The sequence below is a fragment of the Bactrocera latifrons genome, unplaced genomic scaffold, assembly GCF_001853355.1.
Source record: "Bactrocera latifrons isolate USDA-ARS-PBARC rearing strain unplaced genomic scaffold, ASM185335v1 scaffold_7, whole genome shotgun sequence".
In the NCBI taxonomy this organism is placed as follows: domain Eukaryota; kingdom Metazoa; phylum Arthropoda; class Insecta; order Diptera; family Tephritidae; genus Bactrocera; species Bactrocera latifrons.
Genome location: NW_017537378.1, coordinates 1404044 through 1423339, shown reverse-complemented (window position 1 = coordinate 1423339; position 19296 = coordinate 1404044). Strand labels below are relative to the sequence as shown.

General features: G+C 32.5%; 1 protein-coding gene across 4 annotated transcripts in view; it reads right to left on the bottom strand.

The window, feature by feature from the left end:
- Positions 1-19296, bottom strand: part of LOC108975916 (fizzy-related protein homolog) — a 30031-nt gene that overhangs the window by 9070 nt on the left and 1665 nt on the right. For 2 of the 4 annotated variants that reach the window (XM_018944747.1, XM_018944748.1), the window contains exons 2-3: positions 14067-14504; positions 10346-10598 (exon numbers count right to left, since the gene is read on the bottom strand). In XM_018944747.1, coding sequence (XP_018800292.1) covers positions 10346-10598; positions 14067-14188 — 375 coding nt within the window. In that variant the 5' untranslated portion in view covers positions 14189-14504. Of the gene's footprint in view, positions 1-10345; positions 10599-14066; positions 14505-14615; positions 14718-17967; positions 18057-19296 lie in introns of those variants that run through there. The other 2 variants (XM_018944749.1, XM_018944750.1) reach the window with 2 other exon arrangements.

Sequence of the window (19296 nt, the reverse complement as noted above, 5' to 3'; positions counted from 1 at the left end):
GAAATGACTTCGGATATTGGCTTTTGCTAATTAGAGCATATTAATGTCAATTTGATGTTCGGTTCGAATGACTGAACTAAAAAAGCATAAGTGGAAGTATATACATACATACCATATGTACATTAAATCTCTACCAAAGCAAAAAAATAAAATAAAATTCGTTAAAAATAATTAAACGTACAAACTTATATAGCAAGTGTGATACGATAATAGTTATTTTGTTTTCTGGATTATTCATGACAAAAAATAACCATTAGTTATATTGTTTATCAAAAAATTCTCCATATAAGGAACAAAAAGAAGTCATCAATTGAATCCAAACTATGCAACAGTTCGTCCCTAAATTTTATGTTCCCGATCTTTAAAAATAAAATTTGTGTTATACTCGTACTCTAGCTTTTTATAATGGGTGGCTTAATGGGGGAGCCTGATTTAGAAGTTTAAAAAAATCGATTTTTTTTTTTGCTTAAATCTCTTTAAAAATGCTCTGAGAATATGTATTCAAAGTTTTAGATGAGAACTTGAAATATTATATATTATATCTAGCAGATATGTACATGAGCGATTGGGTAGAAATTGACGGGCAGGATAGAAAAAAAAACTAAACGTCGTATGGAATTGGGGACAAAGTTTATTATCTATGGCATTAAATTATGTTCTAGTTAAACTAAAAAAACCCTAAGAAAAGTCAAGTTTGAAAATATTTTTAAACAGCATAAAATTTTTTTTTTTGTCAAAAACCACTTTTTTCAAATTTTTAAACATATTTCTTTTTTTCACGAACGTACGTATTTGACTGGCATATGCATTAGTGAAGCTCCTAAAAACATAGAGAATACGAATACGAATCGTCTATCCTACATTGAGAAAAAAAAAAAATCACCCGGAAATTGCAATCAAATTCCCCGGGTAAATGATATTTTCGAAAACTTGGTATTTTGCGAAGTTGGTGGGACTGATCTTAAGTACTATGCCAACTATGATTTGTCCACCAGTTTGTTTACAGCAGTTCCTTAAGTCGGTACACCTCAGTATTGTGCTGCGATTTTTACAATGGATAAAAATATCGCAAAAAGAATTTGTCTCAAATTTTGTATTTCGTGTGTAGAATCATTCCGAATGTTGAAAATTACGGTAATTCGGGTTTATCAAAAACACAACCCTAACAGTGGTACAAAGCCTTCAAAGACGGTCGAGAGATCGTTGAAAACATGCCTCATTCTGAACGATTTTCGTTCTCTTCAATTGACCAAATTATTAAAAAAGTGGAGGATATGGTGATTTGAAATCGTCAGGCTAGTGTTAGAGAAATGACAAGAGAGTTCGTTCAAATGATTTTGTTGGATATTTTTGGTATATTCTTTCTCGACTTGTTTTTTTAAAGACAGGTATGCTTGATCGAGCGAATTCCGATGCCACATTCATGGAACTGCCGATGAGACATGGGTCTAAGAGTTTGACATACAAACAAAACAACAATCATCGGAATGGAGAGAACAAAACGAACAAAACGATATACGCAGGCATGTTTACAATTATTAGTTCAGGATTATACATATTGTGAAGGCGATAATAAAGATTTGTAATAAAATACGTGAAAAAAAGTCTTGCGGTATTTTCGCTAGTTGGCGCTGAGAGCGCGTAATTCTAGTTTTATTCATCGCATTGGGTCATGCTATACCTTTTTGGAAAGCTCATTTCACGCGCTAACACGTGTTTGATTGATTGTCGTTTTTTTTTTAAATCGTTCGTGAGTTATAGCGTCGCAAACATGGAGGAAAATAAAGAGAAAATACGGCATATTTTACAGTACTACTACGATAAAGGCAAAAATGCATCTCAAGACGCCAATAAAATTTGTGCAGTTTATGGACCCGATATAGTTTCCATTTCTACCGCACAACGATGGTTTCAACGTTTTCGTTCTGGTGTAGAGGTGATCGAAGATGCGCCACGCTCCGGAAGACCTGTCGTCGAAAATTGCGATAAAATCGCTGAATTGGTCCAAAGAGACCGGCATAGTAGCAGCCGTAGCATCGGTCAAGAGCTGGGCATGAGTCCTCAAAAAAAATTTTATGAACAATTGAAAATTCAATAAAAAAAAAAATAGCGCAAGACTTTTTTGACAACCTATTTATTATTTATGTTTTTTTTGTCAGGCCGAGGCAAATTTAAGTAGATGCATAAATATAAAGGCACCAAACACAAAAAAAAATATAAATACATATATCAAATCAACTATATCCTCATTTATGACAGCGTTTTAAGAACTCGATGCGGCGAAGTTTTCACTTTAAGTTTTGTTCTTGGTTGTTTGCTATCGTTAGCGCTTACAACTACTATAAAAATGAAAATAAATAAACAACAAAGAAAATCAGCTTATAAATCGATTTCCTGAAAAATTGGCTGTATGTTTTGCAAAGGTGGCAAATTGTTGAACCCGAAGTACTCAAGGTCAACACTAATTTTCCCACAAATGGTGGGAACTAACAATGTAAAAGGAATGATTGGCAAACAAAAATAAATTGAAGACACCAACAAAAAAGAAAACAACGAAAAAATCCAAAGCTTGTACTTCCATTTGATTTAAACAAAAAATTGTACAATAACAACAACGAGAAACGACAGCGACGCTCAAACTCATCTATCAATGTGTTGGCTATTGAAATTGTTATTTTTATTTTATTTTTTGGAGAAAAAAGTTGAACAAGTGGACACATTTATTTTTCTTTACCACTTATATACATTTTATTGTATTCCGAAACCGGAGCTAAAACGGTGAATTGTACAAAATGATGGCTTTCATGTTTTTGCGCGCACACGTTTCGTTTAGGCCTCTTTCGATTTGGCATGCTCAAGTTGTTGGCTTTACATAAGAGGAAGGAAAAAAATGAAATATAAAATGAATTTGGCGGGAAGCGATGTGATTCGCGTTTTTCGGCCAATTTAAGTTCGTATGTATTGGAGTGCTTGAATTTGCTTGCCGCCAGCAATAAGAGGGCGGCGCTTACTGAAATATTTTTTGGCCTTTTTATACTCCAATAGATTAAAAGTGGAAAAGAAACACGACAATTTTATAATAAATTCAAAACCAGTTTGAATGCCGGCAAGTAAAGATTAAGCAAATAAATAAAAATAAAATACCTTACATTACTTTGTTAAAAATTAAAACAAAAATTATAAATGTTGACGAAGATATATATAAAATATTTTTGGGTTATAAATTCAAGGAAGAGAAATACAAAATGCACATAAAGAAATTGGGTGAATTTCGTGCTGAAGAAATGATGAAGATCAAAGAATTAGAAGCTACGTTTGTTGTAAAGGGTATACAAGTCGCAAAAAAAACTTTAGTAAACAGGAAAGTCAAGTAGCAGAATAATTTAATGCATATGTTGCTAAATTTAATTTATGCGACTAGCAGGTGTGGGGAAAAAACTAGATTTATAGTAGATGTTAATAACGTAGATTTCTGATTAACATAAAATAAAATATTTATACCCTGAATGGGGTATATATATTAATACTTTAAGTTTGTCACGAAGTTTGTAACACCCAGAAGGTAGGGTCGGACACCCTATAAAGTATATATATAAATGATGAGTATGTCGAGCTGAGTCGATTTTGCCATGTCCCTTTGTCTGTCTGTCTGTATATATACGAACTAGTCCCTCAGTTTTTAAGATATCGTTTTGAAGTTTTGAAAACGTCATTTTCTCTATAAGAAGCTGCTCATTTGTCGGAACTGTCGATATCGGACCACTATAACATATAGCTGCCATACAAACTGAACGATCGGAATCAAGTTCTGGTATGGGAAACTTTCACATTTCACAATGTATTTTCACAAAAGTTGGCACAGGCTATTTTCTAAAGCAACAATGTAATCTCCGAAGAAATTATTCAGATCGGTTGACGATAACATATAGCTGCCATACAAACTGAACAACCGGAATCAAGTTCTTGTGTGAAATTTGGCATGGATAACTGCTTAAGGAAACAGTATAATATCCAAAAAATTGTTCAGAATGAATGACTATAGCATATAGCTTCCATACAAACTGAACACAAAGTTGCTAACAGAAATGCACCTGTGAAGGGTATTAAGCTTCCGTGCAACCGAAATCAACGTTTTTTCTTGTTTTTTTTTTTAATAAAAATTCTCTGAGGCACATTAACTGGTCAAAGTTGAAATGCGTAAATTATCTGAGAAAATTTGTGCAATTTAAACATTTTTATATCAAATTCGTTATTTCTTCTTCTTCTTCTTGATTGGCGTAGTCACCCCTTACGCGATTATAGCCGAGTTAACAACAGCGCTCCAGTTCGTTATTTCACAAGAAAGTTTTCAAACCGCTTAGTTATAGAATATTTTTGAAATTTGAAACCCTGATAATATAACTACCTTTTTACTTTCAGTTTTTTAAAGGGTTTTTAAATAGTGACCCTACAAAATAGGGCGATAGGGACAGCAAACGAAGCCATATTTTTTCCCTCTCTTCACTAAGGTTAACCATTTCATCATGGAAAGATATACGATCCAACGAGTCAAAATTATTAGTGTGGTCTTAACTTTAACAACGCCACGTCCAATTTATGGTCGTCATAATCGTCCTGTTAGATCAACAATTGAGTGTCTAGTGAAAAAATTTTAATCCACTGGCACAGTACAAAATGCAATGTGGCATCATCAAATTGACGCAAAAATTGAAGCCATTTGACCACCAGAATCGACGTGAATTGGTCTGAGCAACAACTTGAAAATTATCCGGATTTTCATCGAAAAATCATCTTTAGCGATGAGGCTTATTTCTGGCTGAATGGCTTTGTCAATAAGCAAAATATCCCATATTTGTCAGGCAGCAATCCATACGTACTCCATGAGTCACCATTGCATGCCGAAAATATTACGGTTTGGTGCGATTTATGGGCCGGCTGTTGGGCCGTACTTCTTCCATAAAGACCAAGACCGGCACGGTACTGTGAATCACTACCGCTCAATAATAACCGAAATTTGGCTCGAATTGAATGCTATGGACATGGAAAATATGTGGTTCCAAGAGGACGACGCCACACGGCAAAGATCATCATCAATTGAAAACCAAGTTTGGTGCACGTGTTATCTCACGAAAAAAACAAAGTCAATTGGCCACCTCGATTGTGCGATTTGACGCCGTTTTACTATTTATGTTCGGGCTACAACAAAATTTTGGTCTATGCCAACAATTCAGCAACGATTAATGAACTGCGAACAAATATCGAACATGAAATCGTAGCAGTATCGGCCGATTTACGCTTGAAACCGTCGAATATTGGGTACAGAGTCTGGATTCTGCAAGCGTACCCACACATACAAATCGAGTTCCATACATAATGGCATCGAATGCACTTTCATTGATATACCAAGCCGTTTTTGTTTTATTTAAAAAAAAAAACTTTTCTGGCGCTCTTATTGAAAAACCCGTTATATAATATACATACATATGTAGTACGTAACATGTAAGAGAATTTGTGTGTACGTCATGAATGTAACCATTTTCTAGTACAACAACACCGCATTATGCTCGGCGAATTTAACGAACTTAAAAATCTTAGCTCACGCTGTTTTAATTTAGTTTCTCTATTATTTCTAAGTTTTGTGGCTTACATGCTATGAATGTACTATGTATGTAGTATTTGAGTAAAGTTAAATTTTACGACTTTGAATGACATAAATTTGAATTAAATTATTACGACGGCTACTCATGTTTCGGGTACACGCCTGTCTGTCAATTGTTGATATGGATTTACATAAAAAATACATAAGCACATACATGAGTATGCGCATTGGTAGGCTTGTCTATCATCTATTCGACGAGCATGTGCCTCTTTTGTTGCATTTGTTGTTGGCTTTGTCGCAATTAGTGCTTTGCTACTGGTATTTTGATGTATGGTAAAAATACTAAGTTGATTATTTATTAAACACATTCGTAACTACATATGAACGTCGGTCTAAAGCCAGGTGGGTGTGTAAGATATATACACATGTATATGTATTAGTATCAATAATGACGCCAGCAATATTATTGTGGGGAATTTTCGACACTTGTTACAAAAAAGATACATATCTAAGCTGAAAAGACCGAACAATTTGCAATATTCAAACATACAAATACAATTAGAGCTCATCGCGAAAAGGTGTTTATTATTCTTAACCCACAATAACCGATAAAAAGTCAATACAAGTGTAAAGGGTTTATAAATTTGTTCAAATGTCACCTAATCTCGATAAGAAATCGTGATAGCGCAAAAATTATTACATACGAGTATGTAGCGGGCATGGAAACAAGCATTTATTTATAGACATGGCGACAACCTTACAAACATATATTTTAATATTAAATTTTTTAATTTCTGATCACAGCATGCTGATTGAACTCGATTGGGTGGTAAGCGAAAATGGCCCAAAAATTTTACTTATTTGTTGAATAAAAAGTAAGAAAGAAAGATCAGAGGATTTTTTTGAGAGAGAGAGAGGTGGAATATGTTCGGCTACAGATCGTCATCGTAACTCCAATTCGAAAATTCTTTTACTATGTACAAAACTACAAGCTGTTCATTAAATGACGACTGCAACAAAAGAAATATAACTGATTTGGGCATACCTTAAGCCACAGACAACGTATACAAGTCGGAGAAAGATAACTTGGAAATATAATAATTAATATAAAAAGAAGTTTTTTCGGGATGGGACGGGGCGGGGTACGGAAAGTTGGTGAGAAAATCGACATCCACAATAAAATTGTTTCTAACACCACCTTTATCGGATCGCTTATGGTATGGACTGTACTAAGTGAAATTAATGAAAAATCATATGTACATATATGTATCTTCTCAAAGAAAATAGTTTTTCATAGAAGAACTTGATTTTGATGATTCAATTTAGCTATGTGCTATAGTGGTCCTATTTCGGCGATTGGACAAATGAACAACATCTTGGGCAAAAAAAAAAACGTGTGCACAATTTCAGATCTATAACTCAAAAGTACTGGCTGGTTTGCGTACATACGGATAGAAAGAGGGTAAATCGGTTCAGCTCGTCACGCTGATCATTTACGTAAACAAGTATATAGTATACATACATATGTATGTATACCTTATACAGGCTCGCACAGAAGGAATTCTGCGTGTAACAAACTTTGTGAGATGTTTAATATACCTTGTTCAGGGTATAAAAGCATGAACTTAAACAGCCACAAGCTATTTTTTTTTAACCAGCTCAAAAAGTCTCAACAAGGAAATTGAATTATGACTGTGACAAATTTCACTTAGTATAATTGAGTGAAGAAATTTAAAAGACAAACGTGATTGTAAAAGATCAACAAGCAAAGTTTATCGCACAGCAATAAATGAGCAACAAGAAATATCAAACGAAAACGCATGGGAATATCACGCACAAAAAATAAAAGAATGCATAACAGATCGTTAAGCAATCTTGGTTGCAATTAAGAAAAAAAAATATCTTATCGAGCGGCATCGCTTCATTCATGAAAAAGGAACAAAACAAATTAGACGATGAAGGCGTGCAATATTATGACTTTGGCACATGCTATACGACACATAAAAGAAATGAAAATATGACGAGACGTGAGCAAATTATAGATACTCAAGTACTCAAAACAAATCGGCATTTAATGTCAGCGACAACGAGGAAACCGTCGTCTAAGGCAACACCACTATCCTCCTCCAAGTCATCATCATCATCGTCATTGGGAACTGATCTCCGCTGTCAACGTGTCAACGGTGGCGAGCACTTACTTAATGTAAATACTGAATAAATAAATGAACCTAGAAACTAATAAAAAATCAAAGAAAACTGCCAAATTTAGAAAAGCAAACAGTGTTGATGACATTGAAGTGCTGATGCTGATTTTACTAAATGGTAAATCTATGTATATTTACACAAATACGATTGCTGTAGATGGAGTGGTTCACGGTTAAACCAACAAAAAGTGGCAACTACTTCAGTAAAATTTACTGACAGTTCAAGCAATCAGCTGAAATTTCTCACAAAAATGCTAAAGGAAAATATTTGCATATCAGCAGCAGTTACATACATACAATAAAGGTATGGGAAGTAGCTTTTTGTACAATAGTCTGTTTTGATCAATAAATCACAGTTGTGCTATTATTATTGAGCGAAAAGTTTTTCATGTTTTCAAGTTTTGCCAATATTATGTATATCAAACAGCTTCGCAAATATTTACATAAACAGCTGAGTAATTTAAAACATCTGAAGTTTGTAAATCTCGTCTGAAGTTCCGTTTGAAAAGGTTTTTGTATTCTTTTTATATGTCTGCCGTAAGTGTGTTTCATTACTTCATTTTAATTAAGCATTGGTCTATGCACAAAAATAGCAATTTACTTCATAAACAGATGTTATATTATAAAACATAAGCACACAATATACATTTGTAGATAGAATAGACATTCCAGGCACAGTAAAAATAAATCCATGATTTTGCCAATAGACGACTTTAGTAATCTGTATCTTGAATTTTATAAATGCGGTTTAGGCTATATTGAGAAGGAAAGATAAGATTTGGTACTAAAAAAAAACATCAAAGATTTTCACCATCAATTTTCAATTTTACAGTTTTTCTTCGATAAAGTCGAAAACGCAAGGCAGGCGGCTGAAAATATGGCTGGTCTTTCAGATCCGTAATTGTGGTTCAAGAATGAAAGATATTAAATATGCACCACGTTTTGAAGACTACATAAGAAAACATCACGTACCAAATTTCCATCTGCAAATCGTTCTAGAGTCGCAACAAAATCGATCGAATTATGAAGAACATAGTCAATGGTTATGAAAAAAAGGGTCACTTACAACGTCAATAGAGCTTGGTTGATTGGTTATGGTCCAGACCTCGAATAACTATCTCAATTTTTTGTCAATAAGAACGAGGACAAATTAACGGCAAATTAGCTCGAAAAAATCACAATCACTTCATTTGTGTTAAATATAACCTCAAATTTAATTCAAAAAAAAAATTATTTTTACTAGACCTAGTATAAGAAAAATTGCATTGTATGTATATCTAATTACATATTTATATGTTTATAAAACAACTGTAGGGCATATTTTCTTTGGAGCAAAAATTAGTAAAGAACAAAAAAAATGTATACATATATTTCAAGCTAATAATAAGTTAGGAAAAATTACGCATATACATAAAAATACAAAATGTATGAAGACACGACAGCTAAATATAATTTAAAAGATTTTTCAAAAGTTCACTTCTAAGGCTATACTCCATATTGATCACAATCAACGAAGATAGAACAGTCAAACCATAAAATACGATTTTACTTGTGTAATTGTGAAATGAGGGCAACATATGTTGTGGCATGTGACCTAAATCTAAGTTCATTTGAATGGGCAATGAATTGAAAATTTATTTGGAGCTTTCCACTTCACAGTAAGTTATTTTTTGGGAAAACTTAGGCTGATTTTTTTTATTTAGAAAAAAAACCTAACCGCGCGATCAGTTTTCTAAGTTAAACGCAAGTGGAGCGATATTAGAACCATAAATATGTATACGAAAGACAAATGAATAAGCTTTTAAAAATTTTTTTTCTGAGTTCAGTGCCATTCGCTTACAAAAAACAATAATATACCATAATGCAAACGTTTCCACTCTTTAACATGTACTAAGATACGCGTATTGATGTCACTATATCATATACAATAATATATAAATTTATACATACAAGTGCAGAAATCTCTGAACACAATATATAAAGAAGCTGAGTCTTGCTGATTGCATTTGCAACACTGTATGAGTTCAATTCAATTTTTTATTAACATAATTGGATTTGCAGACTACTTAAATGAGTTTTAGTTAAATTCTTAAAACTGCTGTAATGTGAATTTTCAAACATTGATAACTCAAACTCAACGTTTAATTTTAAAAACAAAGATCAAAAACCCATTTGGTATCACAAAAATGTTCAAGAACTTAACGCAAATGAGAAATAATCATCTTTACGAAACTTTTTATCATATATGGCACTTTAAAGCCCTCGTGCAAACTGACTTATTTGAGCTTGCCGTTGACTGCATAATGTAACATAACATAACATATATTAATCTCATATTTTATGTATATTAAGTTTAATTAATACGATATGCAGTTACTCATAAATATCTTCTCATTCACGGCATGCATTTGAATTATGTATATGCGCATTCATATATTATAAAGAAAAAAATTAAGATATGCTTTATATGTTTGTATGGATTTGAAATTAATGCATTATCGTGCCGTTCAGCTCAGACGCTTGTTGGCGACATTGAACTCACCTGCTTTGTCGGTGATTGGTACTTGAATAGGCTTCGTTTCGCTGCTGGCGTGTAGGTGTTCTCATTACGCTCATCGCTAACCGCCTTAACGTCCTCGATGGCGGTGCCAAGAAGTTCGTTCTTTAATAAACAGGAATATGCTAAGCTATCACGTGCAGATTCACCGCAGTCGCGTTGCTTTTTACTCGTCTGCGGCGAGTTCTCATTCGATTTATTTATGGATGCAAAATTTGTTTGCCAATTGTTGTTGGCCCTGTAGAAAGAATAGTAATTAAAATGAAAGGAAATTAGAATAAAAGGAAAAATATAAATAATATTTAAATATAAATTATATTGCTAAGCACGGTTAAACCTTCAAAAAAAAAAATAAAATAAAATAAAATAAAATGTTAAATAACTGCCAGTAAATTTCAAATGATTCATTTTTAATCCCTAAATTGAAAAACGGTAAATCTACTTCCGCTGCACACAAATTTTATTTTCAGTTTTTACCTTATTTATATTATATTTCCTTTTACCAATTTTTCCTTTCTCAGTTATTGTCTTTCATAAAATTCTTAAGCACTTCAATAATTTGACCCTATGCCACGCACAGGTGTGATTATTGCACTCCTCTACACTTCCTCCTCTGAATGCGTGCTTTCTTCCAAACAGTTTCGGTTCGGTTTCGGATTATTTATTGACAGTGGAAGCACAATGTATCAAATAAGCTTGTGCCCATGCGGCTTGAATTCAAAATTAGCTGACGATTTAATTTAAAATATTTACCAAAAGGTGTATGGGAAGGTGGATGGTCGAAATTAAAAAAAATATCATATGAATTTAATATGCATGTTTGCATGTGTGCAGTCAGTGCTGCGTTAGTTCGACGAAAAAACGCGATATTAACATTGCAAATGGAAAAATGTTGGGCCGGCGTGGCAAAGGAAAAGCGATTGTTATTATGCTGGAATCAACTAATGGGATATTTTCTTCATATTTCCGATTTATAAATATGGTAAGTACATTAATATGTTTTATTTGAATATAATTCTTTTAAGTTTAATTGAGTCAGCAGTTAAGTGCTTAAATTAAATTCAGTGGCATTGCAGTTTTTTTGTTTTTCTTTTCCCACTTCATATTATTCGCGTTCCGCACTGCACGTTTTGCATGTTGTAGCAAAATTTTAAGTATTTTTTGGCAATAAATGTGTATCTATGTACGTATGCATGTTGGCATAAAATATTAAATTTATTAAAAGGCTAATGAATTTGTGCAGTGTTTGACTTAAAGTTACCTTGCAATTACCAAGGTAATGTGCATTTGATTTTAATTAAAATCTTTGTCACATTTATTTCAAATTAAATAGAACTGCTAGGTATGCATATCAAATTTCAGTTCAGTTCTTTATTATTAAAAAAAACGACAAAAGTACTATATTGTCTGTTGCACCGAGTCTATAAGACCCATATACACAAGTTTTTCATACAAGAACTTGATTTTGACCGCAATAAAACTATAACGCCTTGATGGTATTGCTCTATTTATGTAAGATACGAACTACCCGGTGATAATTCTAAATAAATCTAAATTTCTTATACTAAACAATTTTCTGATCTAAACTTTGAGGTATCGACACTAATATGACTCCTATAACTCTTGAGGACTTGTGGTGAAATATGAGCTAAAAGCCGAAAACAGTATTGTCTAACAAACATTATGACAAAATATGTTTAATTGCATATTTTTTTCAGAAACACATAACAAATAATATTGGAACATGCTATGCTTTATTCTGTTGCGGTCATATTGAGCAACTCAAAAACTTCCGGGTAGGTCGCTGAAGCGTAGATTTCCTGCTTAAAAGTGTGCATGCAGCTAAGTGTTTATAGTATACATATGTACGTATGCATGTAAGTCGTTGTAATTGTATACGTGTAAAAGCAGTTAGCAGTTAAATCTACAGACCCGTCAACTAAAGCAGTCAGTGGTTAATGACGAAAACAGTTAAAATTGCTCGACCAACAGCAATATGACGATGTGAAAAAGTGGAAAATGTGCATGTAAGCAACGAACCGGTAAGCCTTGTTAATACCACGGCATTCTATATAAGCTCCGCTTATGCACGCTTGTATGTACTACACAATTTATATAGACATAGACACAATTGTATGTGTATTTGTTCTGGTATGTAGCACAGAAAACTAGAAAATGAAAATAGTAAACGGGGAAATTAAATTTCTCAACACTTTATTGTGTTTACTCTTTGAGACTTTACGAGATCGTTGAACCTGACGGAGTTGTGCTACTTCATAAAGTTACAAGTCACTATGAATGTGCATGGGTGTGCAATCCGAAACAGAACGATAGACGGATACGTATGGGGAATTGAATTTGCGTTCGGTAAATCTATCGCCCATTAAACTTTGGTTTTCCTGAGGCCACAAGAACTTGTGTTTTAATTGATATGTATAGCCTGGTAAGAATTTCCCGCGCATCCATGTCAGATTTACTAAAATATCAATGCCAAAATTATCGCGTTACCACAAGAATATGTATGTATATATTCATATGTATGTATATATATATATATATATATATACTGTCTCTTATACACATCTAGATGTGTATAAGAGACATATATATATGTGTGTATGTTTGTATGTTTGCACATATAACTAGTAAGTTTATAGAAAATTTCACAAAAATATATTGATAACACAGTGAAGCAAAGATTTCACGAAAGAGTCAATAATCTGATTTTCTAGTTTACAGAACTATATACATACATACATACGTTCTTGAATTAGAACTTTCCAAAGTTCGTCATTATATTTGGAATTCTATGCGTAATGTGGGATTTTTATTACGTCAATTTCGTCGACAGTTGTAGTTAAACCAAATAAATCAGCTGTTATTTAATTTTTATAGAAATTTGTGTTGGCCGCCTGGCGAAAAAATCAAATTTGTGCTTGTCAATCTAATTGGTGTAGCACATCAGCCCAATTGATATTGATTATAGCTATTATATTAATTTTCTCGGAGTAGTGTAAACATATAAATATCGAATTTGTACTATTTTCAATTTTGCCAAATTTTTTGTCATTGAAATTTAAAAATAGCTGCAAAGTATCAGTTGTTTTTGTAGCGAGAGAAATCATTCTTGAAGTAATTTCAAGGAATGTTGCCGAGTTGACAGTCGTTTCTTGGCTGTATAAAATCCTGGTCGGTTCCGGTTACTTAGACCCAACTGTCGTGGGAACAGTAGAAGTATTAGTCAATATAAGTACAATATTTCTCTAGTAAACAAACGTTTGTTTAAGAGGTTATGTACACTAGGGTAGATTGGAAAAATCGAATTTTTTTTTATTACATTTTCTTAAAGTATCTACTTTTAAGATTATATCTCCTAGAACCAAAGTTACAGCTGTCAACAGCGCGCTTTTTTCGCCCGAGTACATGCGGACCGCTCGTTCACGATTATCTGAAAGTGATGTTTTTTTAAGTACCGTTGTGGTGAGCAAGGTTTCTCAAGAACCATGTGACTGGCTATTTCATACTTGAACGAAAACCGATTTTTTCATTTCAATAAATAAGTGTATGTATATAACCCCTTAAAAGAGATTTTTAAATAGATACAAAATACTTTTCTTATTAATTATCTAATTCAAACCGATATTTATGTATATCTAAAATAATTTAAAATGTATTTACTTGTGTACATTAATGATTGAACACTCACCTGCATGGTATGAATCTGTCGAGCGATGTTGATGTGGAGGCTGCTTCAAAGGAGTTGAAAAGATTTCGAGCGACCGGACTGCAATGTTTCAGTATACGTTTCTCATAATCAGGACTGAACATTTTCCAAATTTATTTATTTTGAAGTTTCTTTGCGATTTATATAGTTGTCAAAAGGAATGTTTCAAAAATATATGCGGTTTCTTAGCTAAATAATTCAGATTTAAATATGCACACACAGCTCTACATATGTATTTGTATTTATATATGTTTATATAAGCTTGATAAGGTAAACCACAATAAATTCCAATAAACTTCAATTTGAAATATATAAATATATAAGTTTATATATATATGTATTTGGAATWAAATCACACACACGAAATATATTTAGATTTTGATGACGCAGCCAAAGTGACTTGTTATGCGTGAGACCGATCTGCAATGAAAGAAATTCAAAGTTTAGATATTTTCGAAATATTAATCATTAATTTACAAACTAGTTCAAACATATGCACGTAAATTATGGAAAATGGTTATTAGAATTAACGGCAGGTAAATCCATTCATCAAAGTCACATATTTAAGTCAGCTTAAATAAATGTGTTCAGCCACGAGGTCTACATGTTGTTTGGAGTGTTTTTTATGTTACAAAAGTTATAACGACAGCACGTTCTCCACGTTTTGTTCGGCTCTGGTGCGAGTAGGCGACACCTTACGTGCGAGAAAGAAAATATCGAAAAGCTGCTAATATGTATGTGTGTAGGCAAGTGCGCGCATACATATTTATAGTGGTTCGCCACGATTTTCGTATAAATATAAATATATGTATGTCTTTCGATACGTATGTATGTAAGGGAGACAGCGAGAGCGTACCACGTACTAAACAAACTCTATTTTGACAATCATTCAAGATCACTCGTGGTCACACTAATCACAGCACTTTAATTCGTAGTGAGAATTGTAGGAAGCATGTGTTGAATTTTTAATTATGTTAAAAATTTGCACTCATGTTTTATATTAGTCTAAGACAATTTTCAGCTACGAAGGAATGTGCTTAACTACATACGACATACATACTTCTAAGTTGTACATGTGTAAACCTAGTGTGGCTATTGAAAGAGCGACTCTTTAGAGAATCATGTAAATAGAGTACATAAGTTCCTTACTTCTTAAACTGTTATAACTACAGTTTCTAATTTGTTGTTAGCTTATAGGAACAACAAAAATACTGACAATAAATATTTCATAATGCAGATTTGTAATTCTAAACTTTAGTTTTTGGAGATTTTATCATAAACAAAGCTAGTTAATACAAAAATAAACCTCATTCAAAGAACGAAAAGAAAAGAATTGATAATTAAATAAAATTAAAATAATAAATCCATTAATAAAAAACAATTTATAGTATAATTTTATTACATGGAACTAACTTGAATTCGATTTGCGGGTTTTTTTCCACAATTCGGAAAATGTTACAATGTTTTGGGGACTCAGTTTTATCACGAATACAAGTATTAAAATGGTGAAAGTTGTGAAGTCATCATCAGAGAGGTAGCAGAGGATCTCAACATCTGAATGAATCGGCTCAACACATTTTGGTTGATGTTTTACTGGTCATGAGACGAGAGTCTAACAATCTAGCGAATAGCGCTCCGAACAAAATTCGCTGAAGGCACTGAAGGCTCCATTCTATGCGAGGCCTATAACAATTGTACGGAAAATTACATGCTTGTATTAGCCTATTTGAGCCTATTTTGAAGGAGATATTAAAGATTATTATTAAAATACGAAAATAATTTTTTTAGTCATTCCGGGTCAAATTTCATCCGGATCCAATACTTGCACCGGCACCTGGCGGCCATATCGGCCAACGAGCTAAAACACTCGTTCGACATGCTTTTGACTGAGAGAGACTGTTTTGAATAAAATAAATTGATTTTGCCATTTTGACCATTTGTTCTGTTTTTTTTTTAAGTCCTGTTTACTTTGGAACGGACCTTGTATATGTATATTCGACAAAAGTTTTCTTAGAGAAATTAAAATCATTATACATACATATATTGTATGTGGAAGTTGGGGGTAGTATCGACCCAAATTTTTTGGCAATATTACATATCATGAATATGCCACACACTAATAAAATATTCCCTGAAATGTTCTTTCTTTAATTAAACACCATTACCAATCATATAGAGTAGTCACGCAGATGATATATGTTTGTTACATAGGCGCTAGGTCAAGTTTTCGCCCAATTTTATCCATTTTAGACAGAAAGATAAACCGTTATTAGTAAACCAAACTCTTTTATTTTCATTGAGAAAATTCATATGTGGGCCGATATATGCGGTATAAAGTCACTTGGAAGTTCGAAAATGTTTGTGTTATTTATATGGAAGCTAAGGGAAGTATAGACGCGATTCAACCCATTTTATACAAACATACATTATCAGGAAAATATTATCGCAGAATTTCAATTATAAATCTCACACATTGACTGTTATTTGTCGTAAAAAGTCAACTATAAGTACTAGGGTCTGGTACCTAACCACAGTTCGATCAGTTTTGTTGGATTTGGACAATTTATTAGATGGCTACGCTATATTAATTGCTTCTTGATTTGTAAACTGGAAAGTAAAGTGTAAAATGGAATTTAAAATTCTGTTATATGGGAAGTGGGCGCGGTTTCATCCATTTTTGCACTGTAATATTTAATGTCTCTGGCAGATTTAGGTATTAATTTAGTAGTTTTTAACAGTACCGTTATATGGGGAATGGGCGGGTTTATCAGCCGATTTCAACTATTTGGCCATTAAAGCTTTAGTAGTCTAGGAGATTTGTTCATTAAATCTATTAGAGATTAGGCCACGCCAACTTTTTCAAACTTTTCAGCCCAAAATTCTTGATTTAACCGAAAATTTCGCTTTTCAATACTTTAAATTAAAAATAATATTGATTATTTTTATATTAATTTAATTATAACTAGAGGGTTATATTTATTTAATTTTTATTGTCTTATTAATTTCTACAACACTTCTAGAATATTGTCCTAAATTTTCAGTTTGATCCGAATAAAAGTTCCGAAGCTACATCCTTGAGAACTTGAGCGATTGAAGCTAGTTAGACTAAGTGCGTCGTCTTTAACGCGTTTTTCTCGAAACTGTATTTTTGAAGTCGGTTGGTCGATAAGTTGTAAAACACGTGTTTTTCACTTTAAAATATACATACATATGTGTGCATTAATTAATATATCTTTCGTTCATACATATGTATGTAAGTATGTATGTACACTATTTGTGGTCACATGAACATAATAATTTATTTAAGGACCACAGAATATAACTTTGCTCCTTAATGCTATTCTAAAATCTAAACCGCAGCCAAAATTCTTTTAGCTAATTTCAAAACCTTATATAATAATAACATATTTCACTTCTGTCACTTTATTTGCTGCATTGTATTCCATTTGTCTACATATGTACATAAGTATCTACATATACATATATAAAATTATTTACTTTACATTCATACAAACCAATGCATATGCTGACTGTCACCCTGAAACAATTCAGTGTATTCCACTTACCTAATAACAGGTTACATTTTTGTGTTCATTGATAATTTAGTTCATCACCACACGCATATACATTATACCACACTAAAAGCTAACTGATAAGGTTTCCCATGTCTTTGGGAATGTACTCAAATTATCTACACAGGTTTATAAAAATATGAGAACCGATAGAAAATGTTTTAGTGTTATTTCTATTTTTAATGCATAACGTGACTTTAGAAAATGAGAAAAACTTTTTAGAAAAAATTGTCCCAATTTACCCACAAAAACTTTGCCGTTGCGATAATATGGAATGTATGTATTTTTATACGACACACAAATACACTTACAGATTATTAATATTTTTTAGAATTAACGACTGAACATAGATAATGTCGGGTGGAGTTTTTCACTTTATTTGAAGAACGGCCGTGTTACTATGACTTTTATTGACAACTGAAGTGAAAATTAGTCAGTAGACTTTTATAACTAGCGTGCATAAATATCTATCATATACATATATAGGTATGTATGTACGTATGTCTGTATGTACATATGTATGTATAAGGAATTATGATAACTCGCTACGTAAGCGTTTTGTTATAATCATCTATGTACTTAGCATATTCTTACCTATTTGTTTTATAAATGGGGGCGTTTACTTATCTACTGCAATTTATTGCCTGCTGTACTTTCTAGTTTACATAGGTGACACTTGTTTATGCATGCTATGTGTCTGCATAGCAAATCTATTCACACTTGAGTACATACAGTAAATATTCAAACAATATGGATTTGTCAATCAGAAAACAACTGCAGCGAACAAAAGCCGCTATCAGTAGTGAGGAGTCAAATGGAAAACATTTTCAATTACATATGTACACGTATGTACACGTCTGTATGAATATATTGCTATAAATAAAGTATAGCATATGGGCATTCTAATGCATCTGATAACTATGCTGAAAAGTCAAACGATTTTTATAAATGTATGTATGAGTGTGGGTCTTTGTGAGAATTATTTTTTTATTTTTATTGAAAAAATTCTAAATTTCAAATCACTATGTTTAATCGTCTAATTGAGATATCAAACTTTGTCGCAGAAATTTTTAAAGTTTGAAAAGCCAACTTTCTGAATATGTGATGGTTAATTTTGAGAATTGAAAATTAATTGGTGAAGTTTTAGTTTGAATGAAAAAACGAAAATTGCTATGTTAAATGAATGGGAACCTAAAAAAAAAAGAAACGACCCCTAAGAGTTAAGCAACAGCGCCGGGCTTGAGAGAAGATTTTTTTGTCAATCACTAACATAATATATAAGGGGATAAGAGATGAAAAAAAAATCAAACATTTTTTTGAAGCACCCTAATAACCATTAACATTGTTACGGCGGCGGTGCAATGAAAATGTTAAATGATAGCAGATACAGCCATAACTTGGCTTTGGAAGTAATAAATAAGCATCCATAAAATTGATATTCTTACACAAATACTAAGAGAGGAAAATAATGTGTAAAAGTATTTAAATGTAATAACACAATGAAAGGTTGATATATACAATAATAATATATTTTAAAATAATAAAAAACAAGTAAGGAAGGGCTAAGTTCGGGTGTCACCGAACATTTTATACTCTCGCATGATAAAGTGATAATCGAGATTTCAGGCGTGGTTGTGAAC